Genomic DNA, 16,753 nt, shown 5'->3' with positions numbered 1-16,753 from the left:
AACACTACAGACCAAACTCAGCTTTTTGAGTAAGACAACTTGCAGAACCTTTGACTGTCAAACAGGCTGACAGCTCAGACCTATCTCTCTGCTACAGAAAAACACATCTTCAGATGGTTTCTGTTTAACCCTTGTGCTATCTTAGATGACCCCCCCCCCCCCCTTCCATTGACGTGTTCTCCCTACCATGACAAAGGTGGATAAAGGTGGAAAGATTTCATGTAATCCATGGACACCAGTGAAGATCACAAATCATTGAAGAAAGAAGGTTCAGAGCACTGTCTAGTGGGTCTAGATGACCCAACTCCCAATGTTAAAGTGCAAAGGATAGCACAAGGGTTACGAACATTTCAATCCAGCTTTGAACAGACAACGTGTCTTAAAATAAAAGGAAAAACAAATAAATGAAGAGAAACTGTTGGATTTTTGAAATCCATTTTGGGAGACTGCAGAACTATTCCAGTACCAGCTAAGATCTTTCCAGAACTGGACTCCAGCGATGTTTACATCTAGCTGTTACAGAAGCTTTCACCCTCCACAGCAGAGACAATGAAGGTGTACAAACTACAACCAGCAGCCAGAGATGAAGATGGATTAATGATATGTTGGGTAAATAACTCCCACTCTAATCTAAGTCTCAGACCCCACTGACAGCTGACTTGACATGTGAGTCAGAGGACAATTGCTCCGTTCTGACACACAGCCTCCTCCATTTGTTGTTTATTTTTATATTAACTGACATAAACTGACATGACCCTTAAGCTTTGAATGACATTAAGTCTAGCCATTTGGATTTGCGTTTCTGAAAGCACTGACCATGAAGGACACTGGCAAAAATCCATATGTCCCTAATTATTGTTCATGAATTTTCATCTTTCTGCGGCTGTTTTGAGTCTGTGTTTTACTGAGAGCAGCTGCAGCATTACGTGACCTTATCTGTACAACATGCTGCATTCATCTACGCTCAACATCTTACTCTGAGATCACACGACAAAGGTCTGAGGAGTCAGGCACGGGGGTATAAATCTCAGGAGACTTAATCAGGATGAACATTAGATCACCACTATCAAAAACTCTGTTTCTGTTCTCTTCACGTTGTAAATCTGAAAAAAACAAAATATCTGATTGAGAGCAAACCCCTGGTTTTCACAGGCACTTGCCGATAAAATACATAAACATAAAGCATGGAGTAAAGCAAGACACAGACTGGTCTGTTTTTAAGCAGCTTAAACACAAATGTATACATTTTATCAAAAGAGCCAAATCTGAATATTTTTGTCTGTCACTGCTGAAAACCTTAATGATCCTCACAAATTCTGAAAATTGATCAAATCTCACTTTTTAATAAAATTACTCAAACTTTCCCTAATTCTGTTATTAAAGATTCTGTTTTAGTTTCTGACAAAACTGAAATTCTTCATTTCAATGAACATTTTATCTCCTCTGGCTCTTTATTTGATAAAGTAAGTTTGCCCTCCTAAGTCTTTTGACTTTGTATATTTTACAGTTAATGAAACGAGTCATGCTTTAAAAAGACTGGATCCCAGAAAACAAAAACCTCTTGGACCAGACTTACTTGAGCCTTATTTTTTTTTAAATTGGCAGCAGATTTTATTGCAGAACTGCTTACAATAGTCTTTAATCTCCTGTAAAACTCAAGAAAACCCATCAGTCTGGAAATCAGCTGTTGTGCTCCCCTTATTAAAAGTGATTAAAAGCTCATGCTTGGTGTGCTACCCCCTTACAAATGCTCCTTACTCAGAAGGAGAAACTTAGAATCTCATTCATTGAGATCAAATGAGCTGATATTGTTGAACGTGCCTTATGCTCGTACAGAGCTGGGGGGAAAAGCATTTCCTCCCTCTGTTCTTGCTACCTCAAACATCTTACAGAAAGATTAGAAGCTGACTGATCAGCTCCCTTGAAATGCTTTTAAAATGCGACTGAAGGACTTCGTTAACTGACAAGTATTATTTTTAAATCTGTTTTAGAAATTTCTGCTTCTTGGCCTAGAGTCCCTTGGAAAAGAGGTTTTTAATCTCAATGGGACCTTTTTGTTAAATAAAGGTGAAATAAAAAAAACAAAAATAGAGTTAGATTACTTTTTAAACTCTACGTTCTTATTGCTTACTTTTTAAATTGAAATAACTTCTTTAAATGACAAGCATTCATTTTTTCTTTTACCAGAGAGCCACAATGTGAGGGTAAAAGAGCCTCAGGATGCAGACCCCTGCTCTCATGAAACTGGGCAGTGAGGACAGCAGGCAGGTTTTGACTTCATACAAAACTTGCAATCTTATGAAACAACACAAGATCCCTGACTGAGTTCAACCCACTGACGAACATGATGCGTTAATTCACAAGTAAGAACTAAACAGCAGCAAATGACTTATCCATGTAGGAAAAAAGACAGAAACATATTTGTGTGGAATTCAGTCATTAAGAAATCTCCTTAAAATATCTGAAAGACTTTGTGCAGCTAAAAACATCCATACCAGAGCAGCAGCAGATGATGGAGTTACACAGAAATCAAGGCGGTTAGACCGTCTCGGTGCTCAATTGTCTCTTCTTGCAGTTCAAGCGAAGAAAAGAAAGAGATCCTGTCCTTTAATAAGTAACACTGAGCTTTGGCTCGCTGCTGAGAGTCTGCCAGTGAAGCCAACGATTTTGTGTGTAAGATAATCCCTGTGGCTGTGCACACACACACACAGGCAAAAACACAAACAAACACACACACATATACACACACAAGCAAAAGCGCACACACCAGTACACACAAAAACACACATAAATACCCAGGCAAAAACAAACAAAAACACATACATGCGCACACACAAAAACATGCGCAATATTACACGCACAAGCACACATCTAAACACACACCCACAGACACACTCATGGACAAAGACTGAGCCTTAACCACTGACAGTAAATGACAACTGGACTGAGTGACTCCTCCCCCCTCGAGTTCCAAACAGGAAGTACCCCATAGACTTCTATTGAGAAAATAACAGCTATTACTCTGTCATTCTATTGGTCAGAATAACCATTCTAGCTCTGCTACCTTTTACATGTTTGGCTAATGCACATTTCTTTTCATGATATGTTTGCAGTAGTGAAAGTTATTCAAGTTATAAATTGACCAATCAAATGCCTCAAGAAAAGTAGGTGGCCTTGGGTCGAATGCTTGAAATGTTTCAGTGACAGATTCTCCCAAGCCCATTTTCGGTAAAAGGGGTGTGGCCTTCCAACATGCTCTCAGATGATTGGAGACGGATTGCCATAGAAATGTACACAGACCAAACACGGATTACTGAGGACGTCTGGTTTCAACATGGTGACGGACATATCGTGAACATATTGTGACTGAATTGACTTCTGTCAGTTGGAACCAGAAGAAAGGTATTTTTTATGGGTGACGGGTGACACACGATCCGTCATATTATACAGTTAATGGCCTTATACTTGGAGTACCTGAAGATGTTGAGTTTTTCTCACATCATCTTTTCTGCTAATGTTAAAGCTAAAAATGCAACCAAACTCCAAAAAGCTTCGAGACCAATTCCAATCAAAACTGTGTTTTTGGTGTTTTTAACATGTTCTTGTTGCATTTTTCTCATGATAGAGGACATGTATAAAAAAATATTTAACTTTGCGTGTCTGAGTCTGTCTTTATTCTAATCATTTTGAATCAACAGCAGACAACAAGTGCTTTTTGGAAAAGCCTGAAGTTGTTACGTACAAACTGTAATCAGCAGGCCACAAGCTCTCTGCTCTGCTCCGTTCTGATGTATCCATTTACAGACAAATAGATCCATGAAAGCCTTTGTTTTCCTCGTCTGAGCTGAAATCTGCATTTAATCTGTACGGATGGATTGCTACAATATTGCTCGCCATTTTTGTGGCACCGTTAATGTTAGTTTGAGAGTGTCAGGGGCTGTAAACTAGTAGGAGAGAGTCTAATCAAAGGGATGATGGGAAACGGGGACAGACTTACTCCGTGCCAACAGTCCCTCCCACAACTCAGAGGCGATTTCTGATGAAATCCTGCCGCTCTGCAGAAACTATGTCCTAGAAAATGGCAGGTGTTTGGATTGTGGCTAAAAATGGCATCATCAAAATTTAAAAACCACTGGGAACGCTTCGACAATAGATCAAAAGATGATCGGAGTGAGACTTTAAAGATGACAGCTTTCCACAATCTAAGAACAAACCTCATGCTTAAGCCAGTGGTCACCTTTTCAGTCGTCATCTTCATCAGTCTTTCTGAGAACTCCTGCAAAGCAGGCGTGGAACTGTTCAAGGGTCAGCAGGTTACGTTCCCATTGCGAAACATTTTCCAGAGAGGTTCTGCAAATGTTTGAATGACTTCCATACCGTTGTGTTAATCACTGAATTTGGAGTAAAAGCAGCAAAGTCCAACATCTACATGAGAGGCTGAGTCAGAGTCTTTTACAATATATCAACTGAGCATGAGAACTCACAGCACAAGTTCAGAGTCCCGCTGGGTTCTGACAGGTTCCTGAGTGTCAGAAAATGAAAAGCTAGCAGTCCAGACACTGGAAGTTCAGGTGTACTCGCACAAGGAATTGTGCTTTTGAGCATGCACACACTATAACTGAAGGTTACTTTTGTTAGTTTGAGTATAACTAATGTAGTTTGGCACTATGAAGCATTTAAAAAAAACTAATTAAGAAACTATAAACTTGTTTTCATTTTTATTTCATTTATGCCTATAACAAAGATGTTCATAAAGACATCTTTCAAATGCTCCTTTAAGGGGCTGCAAACGTCTGCAGTGAATGATCTGACTCCACCCTCTTCAGCCTCCTCATTCACCCCAAACACCCTCATGTCCTCCTCCTCTACATCCATGAATCTCCTCTTTGGTCTTCTTCTAGACCTCTGTCCTAGGAACAGGAGCATCCTCCCAAGTTACTTCCGGAATTCCGGCAAATGCTTTAAAAGCTAGTCAAATCTTTGGCAAACTTAAACAGAGCTGCAAAATTTGTCATTTGTAGTGAATCCAACCCCAGAAACAGCTCAGAGTGCTTCTCACCTCCTCACCGTACTGGAAGCACGTACTACGTGCAGTGACAAACTTTGGTCGCTTCTCAATGCTATAAAACTTGAAGAACTACTAGATTTTTTTTATCCAATCCAAGAGTAGTGGTGATCCCACTTCAAGGTTCTACTGAGGTCTCAGAATGAAACTGTTTAATGATCTTGATCCACTTCCACTCTGTCAAGGCTTGTTTTGACATTCACACTTTTGGGGAAACATAGCAAGTCTTTCCAATCTCAGTCTTTTCTCCTCTGCTCCTGCTGCTGCTGATAAAAACCTGACCTGTCCAGCGACATCATTACACAAAACGCCAAACAGAGAGAAAGGGAAGGTGGACACAGGTGAGCTGCATGGGGCCGGAGCTGAGCCGGAGACAGGTAGTGACAGCCAGTAGCTCCTGAGGTTTCCATTACCTGAGGAACTTTGCTCAGCCACTGGCGGCTGTCACCTTAGAAGCAACTTTAATATGAACCCAGACAGAGACACCCGGTATGCAATATTCAAGGCACCGTTAGAAACTTCAGCAATAGTCAGAATGCGCAACATGTGCTGAGTGACGTAAGAATATTATATTTCCAGACACTAACTGCTACAGATTCACTCCGGGACTTCAGAAAGTAATTTTCAGGACTTAGTCTGGGGAGATTCTCCAAATCTAATTCATCTTGTCTAATGTTTATGAACTCTGTTACATCCACATCTAAAAAGTAACCCACATTTCAGGAATGGAAAGTTGACAAACCATTAACCAATATTTGTGTGTGAAAACATCCCCGTTGCCATGGCAGCTTCAATTTAGGACAATCTAGTTGAGACCAACAAAATGTGCAGAGGCAGCCGGCGGGCCAGAACAAACAATGGACCAGGAGTGGGCGAAAACAAAAACGACCCCCCCACCCCTTCCCACACGCGCAGTCCCAGAAAGACTAAATACAATACATTACAGTGCAGTGCACTGCTGTAACCCAAAGCTTTACAGCTGAACTGCTAATTTATTAATGGTCATCCAAGCTAAAACAAGCTGAAATTAAACATCAGTGACGAAGAGCTGTTGCAGAAAGCCACGTGCAGCTCTGCTGTCACAGTCGTATGCAAAAGTTCACAGTAAACACAGAAGAAGCCTCTGATTTTACTAGAAAACCCTCCCACAATCATTATGTCCCATTTATTAATCAGAAATAGAAAAATGAAGACAAAGAATAGTTCAATTGTAAATGGAAGTGAAAGCATCAACAGGTATCCATTAGTGACGGGTTCAAAACTGGTTTTATTAATTTAAATCTCATCAGACAAAGATCACAATACAGGCATGACGTAAGGCCTCTGTGCAGAGCAGAAACAGCTCATGCCAGCTGTGCAGCAAGCTGGTGGCCCTTCATGCAGCTGTGCAGCAAGCTGGTGGCCCTTCATGCAGCTGTGCAGCAAGCTGGTGGCCCTTCATGCAGCTGTGCAGCAAGCTGGTGGCCCTTCATGCAGTTGTGCAGCAGGGTGGGGGCCCTTCATGCAGTTGTGCAGCAGGGTGGGGGCCCTTCATGCAGCTGTGCAGCAGCGTGGGGGCCCTTCATGCAGCTGTGCAGCAAGCTGGTGGCCCTTCATGCAGCTGTGCAGCAAGCTGGTGGCCCTTCATGCAGCTGTGCAGCAGGGTGGGGGCCCTTCATGCAGTTGTGCAGCAGGGTGGGGGCCCTTCATGCAGTTGTGCAGCAGGGTGGGGGCCCTTCATGCAGCTGTGCAGCAGCGTGGGGGCCCTTCATGCAGTTGTGCAGCAGGGTGGGGGCCCTTCATGCAGTTGTGCAGCAGGGTGGGGGCCCTTCATGCAGCTGTGCAGCAGGGTGGGGGCCCTTCATGCAGTTGTGCAGCAGGGTGGGGGCCCTTCATGCAGTTGTGCAGCAGGGTGGGGGCCCTTCATGCAGCTGTGCAGCAGCGTGGGGGCCCTTCATGCAGTTGTGCAGCAGGGTGGGGGCCCTTCATGCAGTTGTGCAGCAGGGTGGGGGCCCTTCATGCAGCTGTGCAGCAGGGTGGGGGCCCTTCATGCAGTTGTGCAGCAGGGTGGGGGCCCTTCATGCAGTTGTGCAGCAGGGTGGGGGCCCTTCATGCAGCTGTGCAGCAGCGTGGGGGCCCTTCATGCAGCTGTGCAGCAAGCTGGTGGCCCTTCATGCAGCTGTGCAGCAAGCTGGTGGCCCTTCATGCAGCTGTGCAGCAGGGTGGGGGCCCTTCATGCAGTTGTGCAGCAGGGTGGGGGCCCTTCATGCAGTTGTGCAGCAGGGTGGTGGCCCTTCATGCAGCTGTGCAGCAGGGTGGGGGCCCTTCATGCAGTTGTGCAGCAGGGTGGGGGCCCTTCATGCAGTTGTGCAGCAGGGTGGGGGCCCTTCATGCAGCTGTGCAGCAGCGTGGGGGCCCTTCATGCAGCAGGGTGAGGAGAAGCTGAATGCTCAATTTCTCTGACAGCAGAGAAAAAGTCCAAATTCCTCTTCTGTGATGTGAGAACTGAAAAACCTACAGAGACTCTTTGTTTATGTTTTTACTGCAACAAAGTCCTCCTCAAAGGTGATCGAACAGTGAAAACCATTTCAACTGAGATGTCTGTGAAGATTCCTCCAGGTTGTTATTCCAGTTCTATTTGCCTGATTCTGAACTAGAAATTCAACCAAGGAGCCACATGAGGACAAAGGACATGAAAATGTTCATGGGACTTTTAGTGTTAGTCATAGAAGCATCGGCAAGCAAATAAAAACAAGATAGTCTCCTAAATTAAGCAGAAAGAAGAAACAGCTGTCCAACGATTGAAGCGGGGGGGCAGTTTTACTGACCAACCGAACAGAAAGTGTGAGAGAAACATGAGGTACAGGATGTCCCATTGTGCCTCATATAAGTGTCTGCATACAAAGCTGCAGCATTGGTTTACTTCAGTCACCCACTGTGGGTGTGTGTGTGTGTGGGTGTGTGTGTGTGTGCGTGTGTGTGTGTGTGTGTGCGTGTGTGTGGGTGTGTGTGTGTGTGTGTGTGCGTGTGTGTGTGCGTGTGTGTGGGTGTGTGTGTGTGTGTGTGTGTGTGTGTGTGTGCGTGTGTGTGGGTGTGTGTGTGTGTGTGTGTGTGTGTGTGTGTGTGTGTGTGCGTGTGTGTGGGTGTGTGTGTGTGTGTGTGTGCGTGTGTACGTGCATGCGTGCGTCTGGGATGGCAGCATCAGTGCTGTTAAAGTGTACAACTTCATTAAGCTCCCTGAGTGCAGACACACATGTTCTTTGTCTGATAACACCAGATAACAAGAGCAGTTACTGGTGGCGGTTCTGAGGTCGATCCTTCTGTGCAGCCGCCCAAAACTTACCTGTGATGCACTTTTACTGACCCAAGAGGCAGTAAACCCTCAGGACATGAAAACATACAGACGTGTCAAAAAGAGTCAAAAACGTTGTCAAGACAACTGCAGACTCCAGCAAAGTCTGTCTCCCTAAAAGCATAATAAAGCAATGACTGACTGACTGTGAGAGCAGGAGTTCAGCAGCTGAACAGCCGTCAACATCTAATGTTAGAGCTGAAGACTGTCAGCTCATTGTTTCTGTATGACATTTCAACATCTGTCTCTAAAGTCCTCTGTTCATGCAGGAACAGAGATGAAGATGAAAGAATCTGAAAACATGAAGATCACAAGTGACGATTCAGCAATATAATGAGCCTAATGATAAAAAAGGTCTCTCAGTGGGAGGGGGGGCAGTCAGCACCTCTTGTCTTGTCCATCAGCAGCTGGACAACGGGGGGGGGGGGGGGGGGGGCAGCAGACTAAATGAAATCTGTTCATCTGTCAGAAGTAAAATGAGCTGAGGGGAGAGAACACCTTTACCTTAGCCTTCAACAGGAAAGAAGCAGGCAGACAGGCAGAGAGACAGACAGGCTGACAGACAGACCCACTTATTCAGAATAAAGAAAGAAGTCTGCAGCTGTGACTGATTCTTCAGATTCCAGCTGCTGCACTAAAGTTTTTTAGTTCTTTTCTAACTCGGAGCATCAGGGTTGAAATCATCATCAACACTTTTTCCTCAGACCGCCGTGAATCTGCCGGTAGCTGACAGAACTCACCGTCGCAGATGCCCGCTCAGAGTCGGTTCCCTCTCGCCTGAATGCCCGGGAGCGCAGCCCGCAGCAGCCCGCGGACAGAGGCGTGTGTGGCCCCGCAGCTCCCCTTCAGCTCCGCCGGGCTCTGCTGAACGCTGCCAGCGCGTCCGAGGCTGTGGGAAGTAGCGGCTGTGAACGCGCCCCCGCCCGGAGTCACGCCGGAACTCCCGTTAAATTGACGGTGCTGCCTTCACGCTCACGCTGCCCTTTGAAAGCGATGCAGAGAGCACGCCTGTTCTTAGACCATAAACGCAACATCAAGTTCACCGAAACAAGCGTTTCTGCTGGAGGCAGAGGCTCACAATGAGTGCGGGAGCATGAACGCACCGCACAGTTCTATTCTGTTACTGTGAACGCAGACTCACGCAAACCCCATCATCAGACAGATGAGATGCTGCTGACCAAACAGCCTTCAGACATGAAGGATCCTTTGCTCAAGGAAAACGCCAGATTTTTCTGGGAGGATGAAGAACTTCTTCCGTTTTTAAGTCACTTCAACTTTGACCAGCAAACATGCGGCTATTTTGTATGATCAGCATTAAAATCCCCTTTGTTCACTCAGAATCAGATTTTCAACTTTGCAGTATTCTCATAAAGCTTTCTTTATTTGTAGACTCGTTTTGAAAAAATGTCCTTTAACCATGCACACAGACGGTTAGAAAGTTCTGCAGGAAGAAAACATTCCAGTGTGAACACATCACTGGTGTCCAGCCAGCCCTCTGGTCGAACGGCTGTGAAGTGAGCCCTCTATCAAAAACAGTGAGCCGCGGTTATCCGAGGAAAGGCCGATAGGAAAATTCTAATGACCGAGCATTCCACTGGTATTTAAACGCAGCACTTACGGACGAATTTGTGAGACGTGAAAACAGTCTCAGGGTAGATCCGTGCGTAACTTTGGCTTCGTGTGTGCGTAACAAGGGATTCGTGTGTGTTTTTTAAAGATGTGTGTGTGTAAGTAGTTTCAAGCTGTTGTAATCTTAATTTGTGCATACGTAAATTGCATTTTGTAGTTTTTTCATTTTATATTTTTTTAACTTATACACAAAACGTGTTATGTGAGTAACAAATCACGCACAAATCCAAATTTATGCACAAACCCTAATTTACACACAAATCAAAAATTACGCACGCACAAATCCGACTGAGTCTAATTTCTCTCCATATTAAAACCACCACGTTGCAAACAAAACTTTCGGAGTTCCAAATTAAAATATTAAATGTTTGCTTTCTTTTTTTTCTTCGTTTTTTCTTTTTTTTTTACTGTTTTTTACCTCAAGGTCAAAATGGGAAACACCTCTAAAGGTAGTAGAGAATGGGGGGGCAAAGATCCTGTGGGACTTCCAGATCCAGACTGATAGGATGGTAATGGAGAACCAACCAGCCATTGTGGTGGTGGATAAAGAACAGAGGAAAGCCGTTGTGGTGGATGTGGCAGTGCCAAGGGATGGGAACATCAGGAAGAAGGAACATGAGAAACTGGAGAAACAGACAGAGCTCTGAACCTTTTTTCTTCAATGATTTGTGATCTTCACTGGTGTCCATGGATTACATGAAATCTTTCCACCTTTATCCACCTTTGTCATGGTAGGGAGAACACGTCAGTGGAAGGGGGGGGGGTCATCTAAGATAGCACAAGAGTTTTATGGAAAATAAAGACACGTAATGAAAATGTCTACAATAGTTCATAAAGAATGACATTATTAGCATGAGCTGAATCATCTAATGGCCCGCAATGATCCAGGTGTTGCCAATCGCGGCTGTTCTCCTCGCAGCCCATGCGCTCCACCCCTCCCCTTTTACTTCACTCACATTAGCGGGACTTTCTTAAAGACAGGAGCGTGCAGCTGCGGGGGCGCCAATTCCCAGGTTTCAGGCCTTTCCAAACTCTGTGATATAATAGATAATAGTAAACCAAGAGAGGTGCCAATTTTTTTTTTACAAGCACTGAGCTGGTTGGAATGGGTGGAGAAAGGTACCACACCTTTTCAGCTCAAATGAAAGGAAAGGTGTAGAAAACTGTGGTGAAAGCAGCCATGTTGTTCAGCCTACAGACAGTAGCATTGAGGAAGAGACAGGAAGCAGAGCTGAAGGTAGTAGAGATGAAGATGCTGAGGTTCTCTTTGGGAAAGACCAGGATGGATCGGATCAGGAATGAGGACGTCAGAGGGAGGGCCCATAGAGGTTCTGGAGATGAAGTCAGATGGTTCAGACATGTCAGAGGAGAGACAGTGAATCTATTGGTAGAAGGATGCTGAGTCTAGAGCTGCCAGGCAAGAGGTCTAGAGGAAGACCAAAGAGGTTTGTGGATGCAGTGAAGGGGGACATGAAGGTAGATGGTGTTAGAGGACAGGATGCAGAAGACAGGGTTAGATGAAGGAAGCTGATTCGCTGTGACAACCCCTAAAGGGAAACATTCAGCTGAGACTTTGATTTTAATCCAAAGATTAACCCAATTTGAAAAGGTCAGACTTTCCTCCCGATGCCTTTGGGTTTCTTTAGAATCTCCATCATGTGGTGCAGAGACAGCTTGAAGATTTGATGAATGCCGATTACTCTATCACACCCTTCTGGGGATTGTCATGGCAACCTAGAAGGACATGTGAAGAGCTGAGAGGAGCTTTGAAGTCGAGCTTGATCCCCAATGCAGACAAATGCAAACCGAGTTTCTTTGAGTTTTTTTATTTAAAAGCAACAGAAATAATCATGTTTTAAATTTTTTTAGCATTTTTACAGGAAAAAAAAGAGGGAAATTTGATTTAAATCATTCAATCTAACCTATAAAAATCAAAATAAATCAGTAAAATCTGGTTGCACTTTGACTGAGGATTTATTGCTATTCTGATTGTTTTGTAGATTATTGTCATTAGTTCCAACTTCCACAGACTTGATGAAAGATGGATTCAGGATGCAGCTAAGAGCCGGAGCGAACCGCTCGGATAACCACGGAGCTGTCCGTGAAGCGCGTCGGGAAGAAGTCGTTCAGGAAACTGTTCTTCAGCCGGTGCAGGAAGTGGATGTATCTGACGCCGGGTCCATAACCGGAGAACACATGTGACACCTGCAGGCCAGCAGAGGCATCAGCCTAACGCTTGCATCAGCACAGTGTTGCAGTCCGTCTGCAGCTCACCTCCTTCCACTGGTGTGAGTAAACACTCAGGTCCTCAGTGGGGCTCACGCTGTGCTCGGAAATCACTGTACTTCTGTCTGCAGCAAGAAGCTTCACCTGCAGCTGGTAGATGGACTGATGAAGCTGACTCTCCTCGTAGCTGAAATCATAACACATCTGTTCGTTATGGGATCACACATTTCAGGTTGGAGCAATTTGGCGTCACCGTTCCTTTTTTCAAGCGCTTTCTGAGGGAAGTGGGTCATGGAGTATGGCAGCCTCATCTCTCGGTCTCACGTAAAACTCTGTACTTTTAATTGAATTTTTATCCTTTTCACAAACAGAAGTCTGCTAAAGTGTAAATGTGTTTATGTAATACAAACTTAAAGACTTATACATGACAATAACCACTATTAGAGCCCCGGTGGTATATAGACATCTACACAGGTAAACAGAGAAACTTTACATCTTAACCTACTAAACTAGCTCATTCAGATGTGAGGCTGCAGGAGGTTTCAATTGTTGAAATAGGAATCAAATGGCCGGAAAACAGATTTTATGTCGAAACAACCAGCTGAGAAACATCTATCAGGAGTCTGATTGTACTGACATGAGTAACACCATGAAGTCCTCAGAAGTAAGGGTGGACAAAGGCTCTCCACAGTCTGCAGAAAGAGTGCTAGTGGAATACGTCAGACTGAAAACGCTTGGAAGATCTCAGCAGCTACAGAACAGCAGAGCATCACCAAGAGTTTCAGAGGTGTGTGTAGGTCAGGGGAAAGGCTGAAGAGCTTACATGGAGGCCAGTGAACCCTGAGCCCCGGTTTAAGGGATGCAGCAGCTCACTGCTGGAGGTTTCCACATTAGGTGGTAGAATTGGGTCTTCTTTTTTTGTGAATCAGACATTTTTGAGGGACCAGAATGCCCGGCGTAACCTCTATAACCACGCAAAACTCAGTGCTGTGTTTGTAACATGCTGCTTGGTGAGGACAGTGCAGGTCTGTGAACCATCAGACAGCCGTAGAACTCAGAGTTAAGCCAGACTGAGGACGGTCCAGAGGTGCAGCCCCGCCAAACAATTGAGACAAAGCTGTGGATCTGTGCAGAAAGCAGCGCCCCCTGGTGGATTCTTTCTATTCCAGTCCTGACTCTGCAGAGGCCTGCTGCTGCGGCCCAACTCAAATCCACTCTTTCATGAAATGAAAGATCAAACTTCTGTTCTATGAAGAAAACACAGGTTTACAACTTCATGGCCTCGTTTTATTTTCCACAATAATTTTCAGAGCTTTCAAATGTTTGTACATTTTCTCAATTCAGTTTTCTTGTTTAGTTACCAAAACCTTCCGGAGGGAGTGTGATTGTTGGAGTGTCTGCTCTGCAGCGAATGAATGCAGGTGGAAGTCAAGGTTTCATCTGTGAAGCATGATCCGTGCTGAGAGCTCTGGAGCTGCAGAATCTGCTTTCACTCCGGTGGTAAAGCAGGCAGACTTTCCACGGAGCACAGAAAACCAAAGGGAGGACAGATGCAAGCTCCATGTGAAAGAAGCAAGGGCAAAGAAAAGCTCACAGCATGAATCTACAAGATAACATCTGCTGTGGTGAAGTGAGGAGGTAAAGCAGCTACCGAGTCTTCAGCTGCTGGCATGGGGGAGAATACATCTACAACTTCTCTGCAAAGCATGTGATCCCAGGAGATTGATTGTTCCTTTCAAGTCTGAACTGAAATGTGGAGGTTGTGTTTGCTCAGTGGGTTAGGCAGCAATCCATGGACATACAGCCATTGTCTCCTCGCTGTCCCCCTCAACCCCGAGACAAAACGAGGCGTAACCCCAGAATTATAAAGAAGTGTTTGCTACTTGTTTGTTTCACAGTTGCTAAACACAATGTGTGGATTAGTTGGAGTTTTTGTCAGAACTTGTGTTTTTATGGTAAACAATTCTGCACTGAAGCACATGCTGAGGATTTCATTGGCAGGACTGGTCCCACTCAGACTCTGTGGGCATCCTTCCATACGTTTTCATCTTCTGGTTGAGTTCTGTGACATGTGAGTGTGATGCTTGCAGACCACACTGCTCAGTGTTCGGGAACTCACCAGTCCTGAACGACGACTTCAGGCTGAAAACCATCCAGGAGCTCCTCCCACAGGCCCTCCGCCTTCAAGTCCACCACCTGCTCCAGGGTGAACCAGCTGAGAGCAGGAGAGCCCGAGTTAGACCTGCGGTCCGAGCCAGGATCCAGCCCTGTGCCTGGTCTGCAGAAGGTCTCACCTGAACTGAGGCAGAGCGCAGACCACCACCCCCTCAGGGATGCCACTGGTGTCGTAAGGCAGAACCTCTGTGCTCGTAGTCCAAGCAGAGAAGTCACCTGGACGTGGAGGCATCTGTTACACCACCCAAAAAGCATTCGGATAAAAAGTCAACGGAGTACCTTTCACCTTCAGGCTGAAAGCGCGGAGGTCCACGTGGGGGGGCATCAGGCAGCTCATTTTCTGGTGGGGGAGAGGCTTTACTTAAACCTGTGGGGAGGAGCAAAATCCACACTGTGATCAAATAAGCAAACAGCACAAGGCAACAGAGGAAGGATTCTGGGAAAAGCTGGGTGTGTTCAGCTCTACCTGATGACACACCTCAGCCTCAAGCAGGGAGAACAGAGCGGCCTTGATGACCGACCCCAGTCTCACCTGCTCTGACTCACCTGTGGGCCGTCGGCCAGCATGAAACCCTGCTCTGTTCGGACTTTACACAGTGATCAGAGAGCAGCTCCAGCTTTATCTCCACATTGGGTCCAGAACAGAGACTTTCTGAACATTATTGCTCTTCAGAATGCAGATTTCCATTTCTGATGCACTTCAACATAAAGCAGAACTCACAGTCTGACTGGAGAGAAGCTCACTGTTGTTTTTGTAGGAGCTGAAAAATCCTCCTTAAAAACCATCAATCCCCCAGAACCAACACAGGACTGGACTGACCGACCGCGATGCTCCAGTGAACACGTGACCAACATCATCACATCTGATTGATCATTTACTCTCAACCACAAACTTTGTTTGGACCCAACTTCACCGTTTCTCGTTCCTGCACGTGCTGGTTGATCAGAGCAAGACCGTCTCAGAGGTTTACACCGATCTGTCACGGTACCGGCAGCATGTCACGGTACCGGCAGCATGTCACGGTACCGGCAGCATGTCACGGTACCGGCAGCATGGCCGCCCTTCCTGATCCAGGCTGACTTGGTTTGTGGTCAGAACCATGACTGCATGATCCCGTTTCTGCTGCAGCTCCTAAGCTGCTCAGTCTGTGGAGTAACATTTCTCTGACTGAGGGAAGCAGAAGTGCTTCTGAAAGCAGAGTATTGCCTCAGAGCCTCGTTTCATCAAATAAACGGAACATCTGAGCGCTCACTAGAAGAGCTGTTACTCGGTCCGAACCGGACCCTGGACCTGTGAGTGCGGAGTCGTGGTACCGAGAGGCGCAGGGTTCCTCAGCAGGTTTCTCCCCAGCGGCTTGGCCTCATAGATGGTCTTCCAGTCCAGGCCGTCGGGCATCGGCGCTCCGCGCAGACCCCACTCCGCCTCGCACCTCCTCTTCCACTCCGCCGCGCTCATGCTGCGCCCAAATTGCAGACTGACGCTCCCGGAAGTGTTCGGAGTGGAAGAGCTCGCCACCACCCCCGGAGCTCGTGACGTGACGTGCCCTTAAAGTCCCACTCCGGCCATCTCTGGATCTGCGTTCCCGGTGGCCTTTTCATTTTGATGAGGCCGTTTTAGCCAAAATCCTGTGTCGTTTTCTTGGACATAGTTTCGGCATAGCCATAGCAGTTCATTGGAAATTCATCTCTAAGTTGTGGGCGGGATAATTGACGCAAAGCAACCCCGCCCCCAATCCCCTTCCCATTGCTGAGAGCTCTCTGTTTACATGCTCTCGCGCTAGCTGACAGCCCCTCACACCCTTACCTAATGCTACAACAAAAATGGTGAACCATATCGGAGCTATCAAGTCAAACTGTTTTGCGTCAGATACAAACATCTATATGTCTCTGCTTAGAATGGCAGCCCGCTGCAGCACAGGTGTTAATGCTTCACCAAATCCCGATTCACACCGGCTGTGTAGACTCAGGTTTAAGTCACCACTTTCAATGAAAAGTCTTTGCAAACTCACATAAACCCTCATTTCAGCCTTCTGCATTTATTACTCCTGCGTTCACACGTCGCTACTCACGTTTTTAAGTCCGGTCGTGGATTCTGCGTACAAAGTTCAACCAGTTAAACTTTTGACTGCTAAACGTCAAAAACACTGACCTTTGACCAATCAGGCACTTGGATTTGGTAGTGATGTATGAATAGCATCCAAGAACGTCCAAAACAAAGGTTTACGTGCGTTTGCATAGATTTTTCATTGGAATCGGCTGCTTGAATGTGAGTCGACGCGGTTGGTGTCAATGTAACTTGAAGCAAGAATCATGTTTGCTGTGAACAC

The 16,753-nt window shown here is 45.7% G+C and overlaps 2 protein-coding genes across 2 annotated transcripts in view; both read right to left on the bottom strand.

The window, feature by feature from the left end:
- Nucleotides 1-9,456, bottom strand: part of LOC101155708 (sodium/calcium exchanger 2) — a 35,729-nt gene extending 26,273 nt beyond the window's left edge. The window contains exon 1 of the mRNA XM_020708624.2: nt 9,137-9,456. The gene's annotated coding sequence lies outside the window, so the exon portion shown is untranslated. The remainder of the gene's footprint in view (nt 1-9,136) is intronic.
- Nucleotides 9,457-11,828: 2,372 nt separating this feature from the next.
- On the bottom strand, nt 11,829-15,969 carry nccrp1 (non-specific cytotoxic cell receptor protein 1 homolog (zebrafish)). Its single transcript, XM_004076032.2, has 6 exons — nt 15,741-15,969; nt 14,713-14,793; nt 14,546-14,642; nt 14,371-14,466; nt 12,300-12,438; nt 11,829-12,230 (listed from the first exon to the last, which is right to left on the bottom strand). Exons 1-6 carry the CDS (start codon nt 15,880-15,882, stop codon nt 12,084-12,086), a joined length of 702 nt encoding a protein of 233 aa, XP_004076080.1. The 5' UTR covers nt 15,883-15,969; the 3' UTR covers nt 11,829-12,083.
- Between the last annotated feature and the right edge of the window lie 784 nt (nt 15,970-16,753).

This window comes from Oryzias latipes, chromosome 14 (assembly GCF_002234675.1).
Source record: "Oryzias latipes chromosome 14, ASM223467v1".
In the NCBI taxonomy this organism is placed as follows: domain Eukaryota; kingdom Metazoa; phylum Chordata; class Actinopteri; order Beloniformes; family Adrianichthyidae; genus Oryzias; species Oryzias latipes.
The sequence above is the reverse complement of the archived record's forward strand: the minus strand, read 5'-3'. Positions and strand labels throughout refer to the sequence as shown.